The sequence below is a fragment of the Chrysemys picta genome, chromosome 17 (assembly GCF_011386835.1).
Source record: "Chrysemys picta bellii isolate R12L10 chromosome 17, ASM1138683v2, whole genome shotgun sequence".
NCBI classification, from domain to species: Eukaryota; Metazoa; Chordata; order Testudines; family Emydidae; genus Chrysemys; species Chrysemys picta.
In genome coordinates, this window is record NC_088807.1 from 26,728,272 (window position 1) to 26,742,740 (window position 14,469).

The 14,469-nt window shown below is 65.1% G+C and overlaps 1 protein-coding gene across 1 annotated transcript in view; it reads left to right on the top strand.

Moving 5' to 3' along the window:
- FLNA (filamin A) overlaps positions 1–14,469 on the top strand; it is a 40,129-nt gene that overhangs the window by 20,539 nt on the left and 5,121 nt on the right. Inside the window, 29 exon segments of the mRNA XM_065571315.1 lie at positions 1–8; positions 43–133; positions 412–581; positions 1,108–1,225; positions 1,504–1,571; positions 1,573–1,767; positions 2,120–2,717; positions 3,184–3,357; positions 3,457–3,607; positions 4,173–4,333; positions 4,557–4,727; positions 4,816–4,939; positions 5,212–5,276; positions 5,279–5,375; positions 5,786–5,912; positions 5,914–5,968; positions 6,157–6,180; positions 8,219–8,313; positions 8,315–8,467; positions 8,684–8,879; positions 10,389–10,529; positions 10,667–10,701; positions 10,703–10,796; positions 10,959–11,132; positions 11,407–11,510; positions 11,512–11,562; positions 11,564–11,570; positions 12,020–12,223; positions 14,140–14,292. The exon segment at positions 1–8 is cut by the window's left edge and continues 147 nt beyond it. Of these exon segments, the coding sequence (XP_065427387.1) occupies positions 1–8; positions 43–133; positions 412–581; positions 1,108–1,225; positions 1,504–1,571; positions 1,573–1,767; positions 2,120–2,717; positions 3,184–3,357; positions 3,457–3,607; positions 4,173–4,333; positions 4,557–4,727; positions 4,816–4,939; positions 5,212–5,276; positions 5,279–5,375; positions 5,786–5,912; positions 5,914–5,968; positions 6,157–6,180; positions 8,219–8,313; positions 8,315–8,467; positions 8,684–8,879; positions 10,389–10,529; positions 10,667–10,701; positions 10,703–10,796; positions 10,959–11,132; positions 11,407–11,510; positions 11,512–11,562; positions 11,564–11,570; positions 12,020–12,223; positions 14,140–14,292 (3,804 nt within the window).

Genomic DNA, 14,469 nt, shown 5'->3' on the forward strand with positions numbered 1-14,469 from the left:
GGGGGGGGGCGCATGGCTTCTGACTCCCTGCTACCTCCTTAGGCCACCCCCACCAGCCCCATCCGCATCAAGGTCGACCCATCCCACGACGCCAGCAAGGTCAAGGCCGAAGGGCCTGGGCTGAACCGGACTGGTGAGTTTGTGGGGCAGGGGACTGGTCTGGGCAAGGGAGGAAATTCTGACTTGGCATGGGGGACGCAGGCAGTGGGGGGGGGGTGGAGAGGGAAGGGGGACGGAGGGGGAAGGGGGGATGAGGCAGTGGGGGCGGATGGATGGAGAAGGGGGGGTGCAGGCAGCCGGGGGGGACTGATAGAGGGGAAGGGGGGGGCGCAGGCAGCCGGGGAGGACGGAGGGGAAAGGGGGGCAAATACATCCACTGACACCATGGGTCCCCACCCCACCTCCCGGCAGGCGTGGAACTGGGCAAGCCCACCCACTTTACGGTGAATGCCAAGGCAGGGGGCCGGGCGCCCCTGGACGTGCAGTTCACCGGCCCGGCCAAGGGCGAGGTCGTGCGGGACTCTGAGGTGATCGACAACCACGATGGGACCCACACAGTGAAATACACCCCTGTGCAGCAGGTACGAGGGGGGGCCCCGGCCCCATCCCCCTGAGCTGGCAGGGCCTGGCTCTCTGGGGTGCCTCTCTCCCCGGGTCCCTCCAGGCCTGGGCTGGGCTCCATCTCCCCTTGCAGGGTATCCCGGGCTCCCAGCCCATCTCGGGGGTGCACTCTCCCAGGGGGGTTAAACTCTGCGCTTCTCTGAGCCTCCAGCAGCCTGGCTCTGCCGTCGGCCCCCTCAGGGAATCCCCTCGCTCTGGTCTCTGCTCCCTCTGGGGGTGAGGGTCCCGATGTGGCCCCCGATCTCTACCCTGCAGGGACTTTCAGCCAACGTTACACAGAAGGGTTGCCCCGGCCATCAGTGGCCAGGCGACAGTGACCAGCCATTGTCTGTGCCTGTCGCAGTCACACCTGCCCCTCTAAGGGTTGCTGCGACGGTCATACCCCTTCGTCCCACCACCAAGAGACTTGAGTAACACCTGGGGAAACTGAGGCACGCACACGGTGTTCAGAGAAAACGAAACAAACCTTCCCGCTTCGTCACGCAGGGTAACCTGGGGTGTGGCGGTGACTTACGGCGGAGACCACATCCCCAAAAGCCCTTCAGCGTGGGCGTGGCCCCCAGCCTGGACCTCGGCAAGATCAAGATCACCGGCCTGGCTGACAGTGCGTACCCGGGCGGGGAGGGCTGGGCCTCCTGACCCAGCGAAGGGGACAAACACGGCATTTGGGGACCGGAGGGGGGGAGCTCGGGGTCGAGCCTGCCCCATGCCAGGCTGCAGCTAAGGGGGCGGAGCGCGGTGCTGGTGGGGGGGCTGGGGAGAACCTGGCTCCTATATGGAGCAGTGACATCTGACAGCGGGCGGGGTGGGGGCCCATGGTGGGGCGGGAGGGGGCTCCGGACATGCCTGGTTCCGGGCTCAGGGCTCTTCCTCTCTGTGCAGAAGTTGAGGCGGGCAAGGACCAGGAGTTCACGGTCAAGTCCAAGGGGGCCGGCGGACAGGGCAAGGTGGGCCGCAAAGATCACGGGGCCGGCGGGCAAGTCGGTGCCCTGCAAGGTGGAGCCGGGCCTGAGCCCCGACAACAACGTGGTGAAATTCATCCCCCGCGAGGAGGGGCCCTACGAGGTTCAGGTGACCTACGACGGAGCCCCCGTGCCTGGCAGCCCCTTCCCTGTGGAGGCCGTGCCCCCCACCAACCCCTCCAAGGTGGGTGTCCCCTGCTACCCCCCATGGGCAGCGCTGCCGGGGGGACCTGTGGGGTGGGACACCCCACACCCATTTGCTGGGGGGCTAGAGTCCTTCCCCTGCCCAAAGGTGAAGGCTGGGGGGAGGTGGGTTGGGGGTCCGTGCTAGGCAGACGGGTACCTGGCAAGATGAGTGTGGGCCGAGGCATTAGCAAGGCAGGTGGGGCGTGAATGGGTACCCGGCGAGGGGCGGGGCCTTGGCAAGGCGGGTGGTGCTCGGGTGGGTGGGTACCTGGCGAGGCACTGGGGGGCGGTGCTATGGCAGGCGGGTACCCTGTGAGCTCAGGGCCCCTCACTCCGCCCTCTCCCCGCAGGTGAAGGCCTACGGGCCGGGGCTGCAGGGCGGCCAGGCTGGCTTGCCCGCCCCCTTCACCATTGACACGAAGGGGGCCGGCACGGGGGGCCTGGGGCTGACGGTGGAGGGTCCCTGCGAGGCCAAGATCGAGTGCCTGGACAACGGGGACAGTACCTGCTCTGTCTCCTACCTGCCGACGGAGCCGGGCGACTACAACATCAATATCCTGTTCGCGGGCACCCATGTGCCCGGCTCGCCCTTCCGAGCGGCCGTCCAACCCCGCTTCGACCCCTCCAAGGTGACCTGCTCGGGGCCAGGGCTGGAACGGGCCACGGCCGGCCAGACGGGCCAGTTCCACGTGGACTGTTCACGGGCCGGCAGCGCCGAGCTCACCATTGAGATAATCTCGGAGGGCGGGGCGCAGGCCGAGGTGCGGGTGCAGGACAACGGCGATGGGACCTACACCATCGCCTACACCCCGCTCTGCTCCGGCACCTACACCATCACCATCAAGTACGGCGGGCAGCCCGTGCCCCACTTCCCCAGCACGCTGCAGGTGGAGCCGGCCCTCGACACCTCCGGGGTCAAGGTCTACGGGCCCGGCGTGGATGGTGACGGTCAGTGGGAGCAGGGGATGGGGCTTAGGGTGCAGGGGGCTGGGGATGGGGGGATGTAGGGGATGGGGGGCACTGGGGGATGGGTCCAGCGTGGACAGTGAAGGTCAGCGGGGCACACGAGATGGAAGGTGCAGAGGGACGGGGGGGTGCAGGGGTTGGGGATGGGGGGCACTGGGGGGACGGGCTCGGCGTGGATGGGGAACATCAGCGGGCCTCGGGGTGCTGTGGGGGGTAGCAAAGGGGTATGGGTCTGGGACAGGGGTGATGGTCTGACAGGCACAGGGAGGCAAAGATCAGCTGGTGGAAGGGGGCAGGGGTCTGCAGGGACAGATGCATGGGGATGGGCGTGATGGGGGATGGGCCCGGCGGAGTGGGGGGCAGGGGTAATTCCTGGGGGGCCCAGCTGGGGGGGCCTGGCCCGCGGCCTGACCCCTGTTTACCCCCCCCCCCGCCCCCCTCGGTGCAGGCGTGTTCCGGGAGGCCACGACAGATTTCAGCGTGGACGCCCGGGCGCTGGGGACAGCTGGTGGGCCCCACGTGAAAACCCGGGTGTCCAACCCCTCGGGGAACCTGACCGAGGCCTTTGTGCAGGACCTGGGCGACGGCACGTACCGTGTGGAGTACACCCCCTACGAGGAGGGTGAGCCAGGGGCCGGGGCATGGGGGGAGGGGAGCAGGGGTGGGACGGAGCCCTGACCCCACCCTCTCCTCTCCTCTCCTTCCTCCCCCCCCCCGGCAGGCGTCCACTCCGTTGACGTGACCTACGACGGGAGTCCTGTGCCCAACAGCCCCTTCCGGGTGCCGGTCACCGAGGGCTGCGACCCCACCCGGGTCCGAGTGCACGGGCCAGGCCTCCAGAGCGGCACCACCAACCAACCCAATCGCTTCACGTGGAGACCAGGTCAGGGGCCGGGGGGCCTGGCCCCGCTCAGGGGTCCCATCTCGGGGGGGACGCGTTGGCACCGCTCTGGGGTCATGGGGGGGAGGGGGAGCTTGGGGGGGGGGGGGTGTCGCGGGGGGGACGTTGGTACCGCTTGGGGGGGAGGGGGGCATTGGCATCGCTCAGGGGGGTTGCAGGGGCCTTGGCGCTGCTCGGGGGTCCTGGCTCGGGGGGTTGTAGGATGGGGGGGGGGGGGCCTTGGCACCGCTCGGGGGGGGGTTTGCGGGGGCCTTGGCACTGTTCAGGGGTTCCGGCTCGGGGGAGGGGGGTCCCGGGGGAGAGGAAGAGGAGCGCTGGCACCACTCTGGGGTCGTGGGGGGGGGGGGAAGGACGGGGGGCATTGGCACCACTCTGGGGTCCCCGCTTGGGGGGAGGTTCTGGGGGGAAGGAGGGGGGGCGCTGGCACTGCTCCAGAGTCCCGGGGGGGGGCGCATTGGCACCGCTCAGGCTCTCTGCCCTGAGTGGCTGAGCCCCATTGTGCTGCTCTCTCATCCCCCCCCCTCCTTCTCCCCCAGGGGTGCCGGCACAGGGGGCCTGGGCCTGGCCGTGGAGGGCCCCTCCGAAGCCAAGATGTCCTGCACTGATAACAAGGACGGTAGCTGCTCGGTGGAATACGTCCCCTACGAACCCGGCACCTACAGCCTCAACGTCACCTACGGCGGGCACCAGGTGCCAGGTATGGGGGCAGGGTGTGGGGCTGGGCCGTGGGGCACCGAGGGCGGGGCGAAGCTTAGTCTGTGTGAGTGAGGACTGGCCCGCAGTGGGTCTGGGTGAGGGGGCAGGACCTGGGCTGTGGGTGCCCTGCAGGCAGGTGATGTGAGGGGCTGGGGGTGCCGCAGGGGCAGGGCTGGGGGCATGGCCTCAGTTTCCCCCTATTTCCCCCCCCCCCTCCCCGGCAGGGAGCCCCTTCCAGGTGCCGGTGCACGATGTGGTGGACTCATCCAAGGTGCTGTGCTCGGGGCCAGGACTGACGCCGGGCGTCGTGCGGGCCAGCGTACCCCAGACCTTCTCCGTCGACACCAGCCAGGCGGGCGTGGCCCCCCTGCAGGTCAAGGTGCAGGGCCCCAAAGGTGAGTGCCTGCTGCTGGCGGGGGGGAGGAAAAGGGGAAACTGAGGCCCGGCCCGGACCCCCTGATCCCCAGCATCTCCCTCCCCCAGGCGTGGTGGAGCCGGTGGAGGTGGTGGACAATGCCGACGGCACCCAGACGGTGAGCTACGTGCCCAGCCGTGAGGGACCCTACAGCATCGCCGTGCACTACGGAGACCAGGAAGTGCCACGCAGGTACGGGGGGTGCTGGCCAGACGGCTTGTGCTGCTTGGGGGAGGTGGGACTGGTGGGATCTATAGGGGGTGAGGCCAGGGCACCATGCCCAAGAAAGAGGCTGGGAGTTGGGGCAGCAGGACCAGGCTGGCCTGGGTGTAGGGAGCCAGGCATGGGCACAGAGGGGTGGCCATCCAGCAGAGACCTCGTCCCCACTCCAGAGGGGAGCAGTGGGGCCACGGCCTCCCCCCCCGGCCGGCACTGACCCCCTCCCCCCGACCTCCCTCCTCCAGCCCCTTCAAGGTGAAGGTTCTGCCCACACATGACGCCAGCAAAGTGAAGGCCAGCGGCCCGGGGCTCACACCACCGGGGTCCCGGCCAGCCTGCCTGTGGAGTTCACCATTGACGCCAAGGACGCCGGCGAGGGGCTGCTGGCCGTGCAGATCACGGTGAGCGGGCGGGAAGGGGCTGCCGGAGGGTGGGGAGGGGGGTCTGTTCTGTTCATCGCCCCCGGGACGCCGGGGAGGGGCTGCTGGTGGTGCAGATCACGGTGAGCGGGCGGGAAGGGGCTGCCGGAGGGTGGGGAGGGGGGTCTGTTCTGTTCATCGCCCCCAGGACGCCGGCGAGGGGCTGCTGGCCGTGCAGATCACGGTGAGCGGGCGGTAAGGGGTTGCCGGAGGGTTGGGAGGGGTGTCTGTTCTCTGTTCATTCCCCCCCGACGCCCCCAGGACGCCGGCGAGGGGCTGCTGGCCGTGCAGATCACGGTGAGCGGGAGAGGGCTGCCTGCAGCAGGGGAGCTGTGGGGGGGGGGCAGGGAGGGGGAATCTGTTCTCTCTTCATCCCCCCAATGCCCCCCAGGACCCCGAGGGGGAAGCCCAAGAAGGCCACGATCCGGGACAACCAGGACGGCACCTACACAGTCTCCTATGTGCCCGACACGACGGGCCGCTACACCATCCTCATCAAATACGGCGGGGACGAGATCCCCTACTCCCCCCTACCGCATCCGGGCCCTGCCCACCGGCGATGCCAGCAAGTGCACAGTCACTGGTGAGCACCGTGGGAGGCTGGCATGGGGCGGGCGGGGGGGGGCCGCGCCACCCTCACGCTGGCACACACCACCTGCTTCGGCAGCCACCTCCGGGGCCCACCACTGCGGGAGGTGGGTGGGGGGCTGCCGGGGGGTGTGATCTGTGTCTCACTTGACCTTTCCTCGCTTCTCTGCCCCGTCACCGTAGTGTCGATTGGAGGTCACGGGCTAGGTAAGCCAGCCGCTGCACCCACCCCCCTCCCTGCATGGCCGCGTGGCCCGGGGCTGCATGGCTTCAGGAGGGAGGGAGGGATGGGTGACCCCCCTCTCCTGGCAGCAGCACCGCGGGGGCCCTGTGCCCGCCGGCCGTCTCACCCTGCGCCAGGGCTCTGACACCCGCTCCGCAAGGGGGCTCCTGCGGGAGAAGGGGCCCGGGAGACGCCCCGACGCCGGGATCTGGAGCTGAGCTTTGCGGGCGCCCCGTGGAGATTCAGACCGGCAGGGCCAGGTTGGAGCTGCCCTCGTCCCCTTGTGGTGCGAAGCGGCTTCCTTTCCCTTCCAACGGCCGCCTCGAGGTGCATTCAGACCTCTCTGGCTTTGGATTAAAACTTCCTTTTTCACCGGAAAATGCAGCTCCCTCAACCACTGATTTCTCTCTCTCCCTCCCCCCCCCCCCCCCCGAAAATCATGTCTGCGAGAGGAAATCCGCTCCTTTGCCTCAGCGCCGGGGTTTTCTGTTTCCCCCGCACGCCCTGGCCCATCTCCGGGCTGAGATCCTGCCTCGAGGCAGAGCGAGAGTCTGACTCATCTCCGTGGTCGTGCGGGTTTGACCGAGCCGCCCGCGTGGCTCTTAGCAGTCAGGAGGTTCCCTTACCCGGCGTCCCGCGCAGAGGCCGGGAAACGGGGCTGCTGACGCCCACCCAGGTTTCAAAGTGTCTGCGGAGGTTTGAACCGAAGTTCTTGACTTTACAAACACGCTCCAGGAGCAGGACTATTGAAAGACACAGATTGATTTTTCTCTGCGGGGAAACTGAGTCAAACCTGTCTCCAAACGGGCGCTTCAGGGGAGAATGAGCTTTGAGCCGACTGGCAGGAGGGGTTTTCCGGCTGGAGGATGAAGCTTCAGGCTATTTTGAGTTCTGACTGGGTGGCTTTTCGACGAGCCCAGGAGCAGCCTCCGTTTGCCGAGCTGGAACGAAAGTGTGACCCAGTTCTCCACCAGACAGTGCCCCACCCAATTGCTAACCAAACCGCGTCTCAAGCTGCTTCCCCCCCGGGGTCGGAGCTCCCCCAACCCCACATGTCGACGGGGCCGTGTCTCCTGCGGGAGGGGGCTCCCTGTCAGGCACCAGGGGCCGTGTCTCTGCGGGAGGGGGCTCCCTGTCAGGCGCGAGGGGCCGTGTCTCTGGGGGCGCGGTCCCTGTCAGGCGCGAGGGGACGTGTCTCTGGGGGGGTCGGTCCCTATCAGGCGCGAGGGGCCACGGTGGCTCTCGGCTTCACTTTGAAACATTCGTTTTTGAGCCCAAACCCAACTTTTGTCCACTTGAAGTTCCAGCTGGAACCAAACCCCCGCTCTGAGCGAGGTCCCATGGGGCTCTTCCCAACCCCCCCCTTCCCCCCCCCCCCCCCCCGGGCAGGCCCGTCCTGAATGACTTGGGAGGGTCTCTGGCCCCTCAAGGCATTGAAGCCCCAGGCTCTCCTGCTGTCGGGTTGCTTGCCAGGGGAGGGGTCGGGTTGGCCAGGGGGCGGGGGGGGGGCTGCTTTGCTTTGCTACTGGGGCTTTAACTGCCCAGCTTAACGCTCTCCGTCCTGGGGGCCGCATGGCACGAGTTGGCCGGTTCTCAGCCGTTGGGAGGGGGGCAGTGGGGGGAGCAATGGGATGGGCCAGGTCTGGGATTGGGGCCCCATCACGCTGGGCGCTGCCAGGGATGGGCAGGGGGCTGTGAACCTGGATGGGGGCCGGACGGGCCTGACAGGGACCCCAATCTCAGCTGGCTCTGTGCTGCACCCCCAAGTCTGTTTGGGGATCCGTGCCGCTCCTGACCTCGCTTGGTGGGGGGCATCTGCAGGGCTGGGGAGCCCCACGGCTCCCGGAGGGTCTGTGCAGCGCCTAGTGCGGGGGGCGCCCTGATCGTGGGGGCCGGGTTCCGGCTGAGGACGAAGTTTGAGGCAGGCTGGGGATTTCCTTTCCCGGCTGCTGCAGTTGCATGAGGGGGTGGTGGGTGGGGGGGTGTGGCTTGGGCAGATTCTCAATCCCCCCACCCCCCCAGGCGCCGGAATCGGCCCCACCATCCAGATCGGGGAGGAGACGGTGATCACGGTGGACACCAAGGCAGCGGGCAAAGGGAAGGTGACCTGCACGGTCCTGCACGCCCGACGGCTCCGAGGTGGACGTGGATGTGGTGGAGAACGAGGATGGCACCTTCGACATCTTCTACACGGCCCCCCAGCCCGGGAAATACGTCATCTGCGTCCGCTTTGGGGGCGAGCACATCCCCAACAGCCCCTTCCAGGTCCTGGTGAGTGCGCGGGGGAGCCGGGATCCGTCCCCCGTCTAGGCTCGCCTCTCCCCGTCCTGGTGTCGCAGCCCAGCGGCGTGACACATGACGCTCCAGACAGGCCACGTAGTAACGACAATGCAGCCTATCTCCCCAGACTCAAAACTTGCTCGCACGCTGGACTCTGGCTGGGCGCTGTGGGAGCCCCCCCTCCGGGCTGTTCCAGGGCCCATGTAGCATCTGGGGGTAGGCCAGGCCTCCCCAGCTCTCCGTACAGCAACCCCCGCCTCACTGCTCTGCCTGGGGGGTGTCTCATGGGTCTTTCGCAGGCCACGGGACCGTCCCCTGATGGGAGTCAATGGCCTGGACGTGGCCGGGCTGCGGCCGTTTGACCTGGTCATTCCGTTCACCATCAAGAAGGGGGAGATCACGGGTAAGTCTGGGGAGCTGGTGCTGTGGGGCCGCGTCCCCTGGAGGCGGCAATTTGACATCCAACAGACTCTCCCCCTCGCTGGCAGCTGGTTCCCCCCGCCCCACTCGGGGTCCCCTAGAACAGGGGAGACCCTAATATAGCCAGAGCAGCCCTTTGGGCCCATTAACCCTGGCGTCCGGCCTGGTAATCCCTTCCCCTCTGGCCCAGCATCCGGCCTGGTTGTCCCGTGCCCCCCTGGGATCGCCCCCATGGGCCCCTCTGGGCCTGGCATCCTGTGTGACAGATTCCCCCCCAGGGTGCCACTTGGATCTGGGGTACCACTGAGCCCCCCGACCCACCAGCCTGGGCTCCCCCTCTCACTGGGGTGCTGTGATAAGTTCCCACACTCAGACACAGGTAGGGACAACCCCAGCTGCGGCTTCACACACACGCTGAGATCAGCTCTGCCTGGGGAGAGCTGCCCAGTTACTCAAGTGCCGCCCGCCCCCCGGACTGTGACCCCCAGCTGGGATTGTCGGGCGCTGCCCTGGGATCGGCCCAAGGTCAGCTCGAGACATTCCTCCCCCCCCCCCGCGCGATGTGGAGGGGGATCTGCCCGGCTTTCGGCCCCCAGGTCTGATCTCCACACACTGGCCTTAGACAAAACCAGCCCGAGAGAGAGTCCAGAAGTGATGCTAAGGGAGAGCGGCAGATGGAAGCGGCTCACCCAGCAAATAAACAGCCCCCAAACGGAGCGTCGCCCCCTCCCTGGGGTGTCAATCGGCCAGTCCTCCCCCCGGCGCGACGGACAGGCCGGCTGGGGGCTCGCGGCACAAGCTGCCTCGGCTTTCCCAGGAGAAAAATCCCTTCGCCTCGGACCAGCGTGTCCCCCGTTCAGTCCTTGCCCCTCCAGTGTTTCCGTGTGTCGTTGCAGGGGAGAGTGAGGGCCCCTCTGATGTCATCGTCCCCCTTTTCTAGCTTCTCCCCACTTGCTGGAAAGCTCTTACCTGGGCCCCACACTTCCTATGGGGTTGGGCTGTCTCGGTCCCTGGGGTGACCCTGGGGCGTGTGTGCGTTTCCCCAATGAGCCACGGCCTTTTCACTGTCCTCCCTGACAGGCTGCTTGTCGGGAGGTTGAAAACACCCCCCCCTACACACCCACACATTTCAGTAACGCCCCCCCACACCCACATTTCAGTAACGCGCACACACACACACCCCGCGCACACACCCCCACACACACACGATCCAACGAGCTGTCGCAGCCGAGCAGATCAAGACATTGAGAACGGCCCCTCCTCAGGCACACTGTGCACAAAACATGCGAATTCCGGGGGTGGGTGACTACTGGGGTATCACATCCAGTCTCCAGTGGGGCTGCGTTGCAGGGGGAGGGGATCACCCTGCCCCCCCCCCCCCCTTTCCGGGCTCAAGGCCTATATAACCAGCCCAGAGGGGCCATGTCTCCCTGGCAGGGGAGTGGCCATGGGCCAGGATTGACAACCTCCCTTGCCCGCGCTCTGCCCCCAGGCGAGGTCCGGATGCCCTCGGGGAAGGTGGCCAAGCCCGACATCACAGACAACAAGGACGGGACCGTGACGGTGAGATTCGCGCCCACGGAGGCCGGGCTGCACGAGATGGACATCCGCTGTGACAGCCTGCACATCCCAGGTGCGGGGGGGGGGCACGTCCCAGGTGCTGCGGGGGGGGCCACGTCCCAGCTGCCTCAGGGAGCAGTGCGGGGGCCGTGGCTGGGGGAAGGGCCAATGCAGGCTCTGACACACACCCCCCACCCCGTGCCCCCCCAGGGAGCCCCCTGCAGTTCTACGTGGACTACGTCAACAGTGGGGCACGTCACGGCCTATGGCCCAGGGCTGATCCACGGCGTGGTCAACAAGCCGGCCACCTTCACTGTCAACACCAAGGACGCCGGCGAAGGTGAGGCCGGATGCCTGGGTTCCCTCCCCAGCTTGGGGTGGGGTGGGGTCTGGTGGTTAGAGCCGGGGGGGCTGGGAGGCCCTGACCTGTCAGTTCCCATGATGGTGCCGGGTTGGGGCTGGGAGCGGGGGGCTGGGCCACGCTGACCCCTCCCCCCTGCAGGTGGGCTGTCCCTGGCAGTTGAGGGCCCCTCCAAGGCCGAGATCAGCTGCACCGACAACCAGGACGGCACCTGCAGCGTCTCCTACCTGCCCGTGCTGCCCGGCGACTACAGCATCGTGGTGAAATACAACGAGAAGCACATCGCGGGCAGCCCCTTCACCGCCCGGATCACCGGTCAGCAGGGGCTCCCTGGGGGGCGGGTCTGGGGGCGGCTCCCCGTGGGGGGTCTGGGGGGCGGCTCCCTGGGGCGGGGCTGGGGGTGGGTCCACGGGAGGGGGGCTGGGGGAATGGCTTTCTCTCCTGGGCTGCGGAGGGACTGGGGGGGAACAGGCTGGCGTTGGGGGGCAGGATGGAGGGAGGGAGGGGTGGGGTGGACGGAGGGGTTGGGGGGGGTGGATGCTGGGGCTGGGGGGTCCCCTCGGCTCATGCCCCCCAACCCCGACCCCAGGCGACGACACACTGCGAATGTCCCAGCTGAAAGTCGGCTCCTCGGCCGACATCCCCCTGGACATCGCGGAGACGGATCTGAGCCAGCTGACAGCGACTGTCACCCCCCCCATCAGGGCGCGAGGAGCCCTGCCAGCTCAAACGCCTGCGCAACGGCCCACGTGGGTGAGTCCCGCCCCCTCCCCGCGGAGCCAGTGCCCCCCGGCTCTGCCGGTGCCCCTCACTCCTGCCCTGCCCAGCCCTGCGCTCCCCCCAGCCCTGCCGGTGCCCCTCACTCCCGACCCGCAGCCCCTGCTAGCCCAGCCCTGCCCCCCCCAGCCCCGCCGGTGCCCCTCACTCCCGACCCGCAGCCCCTGCTAGCCCAGCCCTGCTCTCCCCCCGAGCCAGTGCCCCCCAGCTCTGCCGATGCCCCTCACTCCTGACCTGCAGCCCCTGCTAGCCCAGCCCTGCTCTCCCCCCGAGCCAGTGCTCCCCAGCCCTGCCGGTGCCCCTCACTCCTGCCCTGCAGCCCCTGCTAGCCTAGCCCAGCCCTGCACTCCCCCCAGCCCTGCCCCCCCCTCCGAGCCAGTGCCCCCCAAGCCTGTCGGTGCCCCCTCACTCCCGACTTCCCCCAGGCATCTCGTTCGTGCCCAAGGAGGTGGGCGAGCACCTGGTGAACATCAAGCGGAACGGGCAACACATCCCCAACAGCCCCATCACGGTGACCATCAGCCAGTCAGAGATCGGTGACGCCAGCCGGGTCCGCGTCTCGGGGCCTGGCCTCAGTGAGGGGCGCACCTTCGAGCCGGCTGAGTTCCTCATCGACACCCGGGACGCAGGTGCGGCCGCAGGACGCCTGGGTTCTCTCCCAGCTCTGGAAGCAGAGGGGGGTCTGATGGGTTAGAACCGGGGGGCTGGGAGCCAGGACTCCTGGGTTCTTTTTAGCTGACCGATCTGAGGAACTGTCCCAGATTGAGGTGTCATTAGAGGAGGTTTTGGAACAAATTGATCAATTAAACAGCAATAAGTCACCAGGACCAGATGGGATTCACCCAAGAGTTCTGAAGGAACTTACAAACCACAGTTAGTAGTTCTGCAACTTATCATTTAAATCCGCTTCTGTACCAGATGACTGGAGGGAGAGCTACGGTGACGCCAATTTTTAAAATGGGCTCCAGAGGTGACCCCGGCAATTACAGGCCTGTAAGCCTGACTTCAGTACTGGGCAAATTGGTTGAAACTATAGTAGAGAACAAAATTGTCAGTTAGATGAACATAATTTGTTGGTTTCAGAGTAGCAGCCGTGTTAGTCTGTATCCGCAAAAAGGTGCCACAAGTACTCCTGTTCTTCTATAATTTGTTGGGGGAAGAGTCAACAATGTTTTAGTAAAGGGAAATCGTACCTCACCAATCTACTAGAATTCTTTTGATGGGGTCAACAAGCATGTGGACAAGGGGGATCCAGTGGCTATAATGTACTCACCAAAGGCTCTTACGCAAAGTAAGCTGCCAGGGGATAAGAGGGAAGATCCCCTCATAGATCGGTAACTGGTTAAAAGACAGGACACAAAGGGTAGGAATAAATGGTCAGTTTTCAGAATGGAGCGAGGTATATAGGGGTGTCCCCCAGGGATCTGTACTGAGCCTAGTTCTATTCAACATACTGATAAATGATCTAGAAAAAGGGGTAAATAGTGAGGTGGCAAAATTTGCAGATGATACAAAATTACTAAAGATAGTTAAGACCCAGGCAGACTGCCAAGTGATACAAAAGGCTCTCACAAAACTGGGTGACTGGGCAACAAAATGGCAGATGAAATTTAATGTTGATAAATGCAAAGTAATGCACATTGGAAAACATAATCCTAACTATACGTATAAAACGATGGGGTCTAAATTAACTGTTACGACTCAAGGAAGAGATCTTGGGGTCATTGTGGATAGTTCTCTGAAAACATCCACTCAATGTGCAGCAGCAGTCAAAAAAGCGAACAGAATACTGGGAATCATTAAGAAAGGGATAGATAATTGGACAGAAAATATCCTGTTGCCTCTATATAAATCCATGGTACGTTCACATCTTGAATACTGCGTGCAGATGTGGTCGCCCCATCTCAAAAAAGATCTATTGGAATTGGAGAAGGTTCAGAAAAGGGCAACAAAAATGATTAGGGGTCTGGAACGGCTTCAATATGAGGAGAGATTAAGAAGATTGGCACTTTTCAGCTTGGAAAAGAGACAGCTAAGGGGAGATACTAGGGGTCACCAAATGAAATTAATAGGCAGCAGGTTTAAAACAAATAAAAGGAAGTATTTCTTCACACAACGCACAGTCAACCTGTGGAACTACTTGCCAGATGATGTTGTGAAGGGCAAGACTATAACAGGGTTCAATGAAGAACTAGATAAGTTCATGGAGGACAGGTCCATCAATGGCTATTAGCCAGGACGGGCAGGGATGGTGTCCCTAGCCCCTGTTTGCCAGAAGCTGGGAATGGGCGACAGGAGATGGATCACTTGATGATTCCCTGTTCTGTTCATTCCCTCTGGGGCACCTGGCATTGGCCACTGTCGGCAGACAGGATACTGGGCTAGATGGACCTTTAGTCTGATCCAGTAGGGCCGTTCTTATGTTCTCTCCTTGCTCTAGGAGGAATGGGGTCTGGTGGGTTAGAGCCAGGACTCCTAGGTTCTCTGCGAGGGGGGGGGGTGCTTGGAAGGCCTGCAGCCCCCCCACTTCCTCCTGTGCCCCCAGGCTATGGTGGGCTCAGCTTGTCCATCGAGGGCCCCAGCAAGGTGGACATAAACACGGAAGACCTGGAGGACGGGACCTGCCGCGTTACCTACTGCCCCACGGAGCCGGGCAACTACATCATCTCCATCAAATTTGCTGACCAGCATGTGCCAGGTGGGGGGCCCAGCGCGGAGCTGGGGGCCCGGGCTATGCCCCCGGGGGGCCTGTCCCTGCAGGGCACTCGGCCGGCATGGGGGGCCACGCTATCTTCCCCAGCGCTACGTGGTCAGAGCAACCCCTGGGGTGGGGAGTCCAGGGGCCGTTAGGCCATGTGGGGGGCGTGGGTGACCC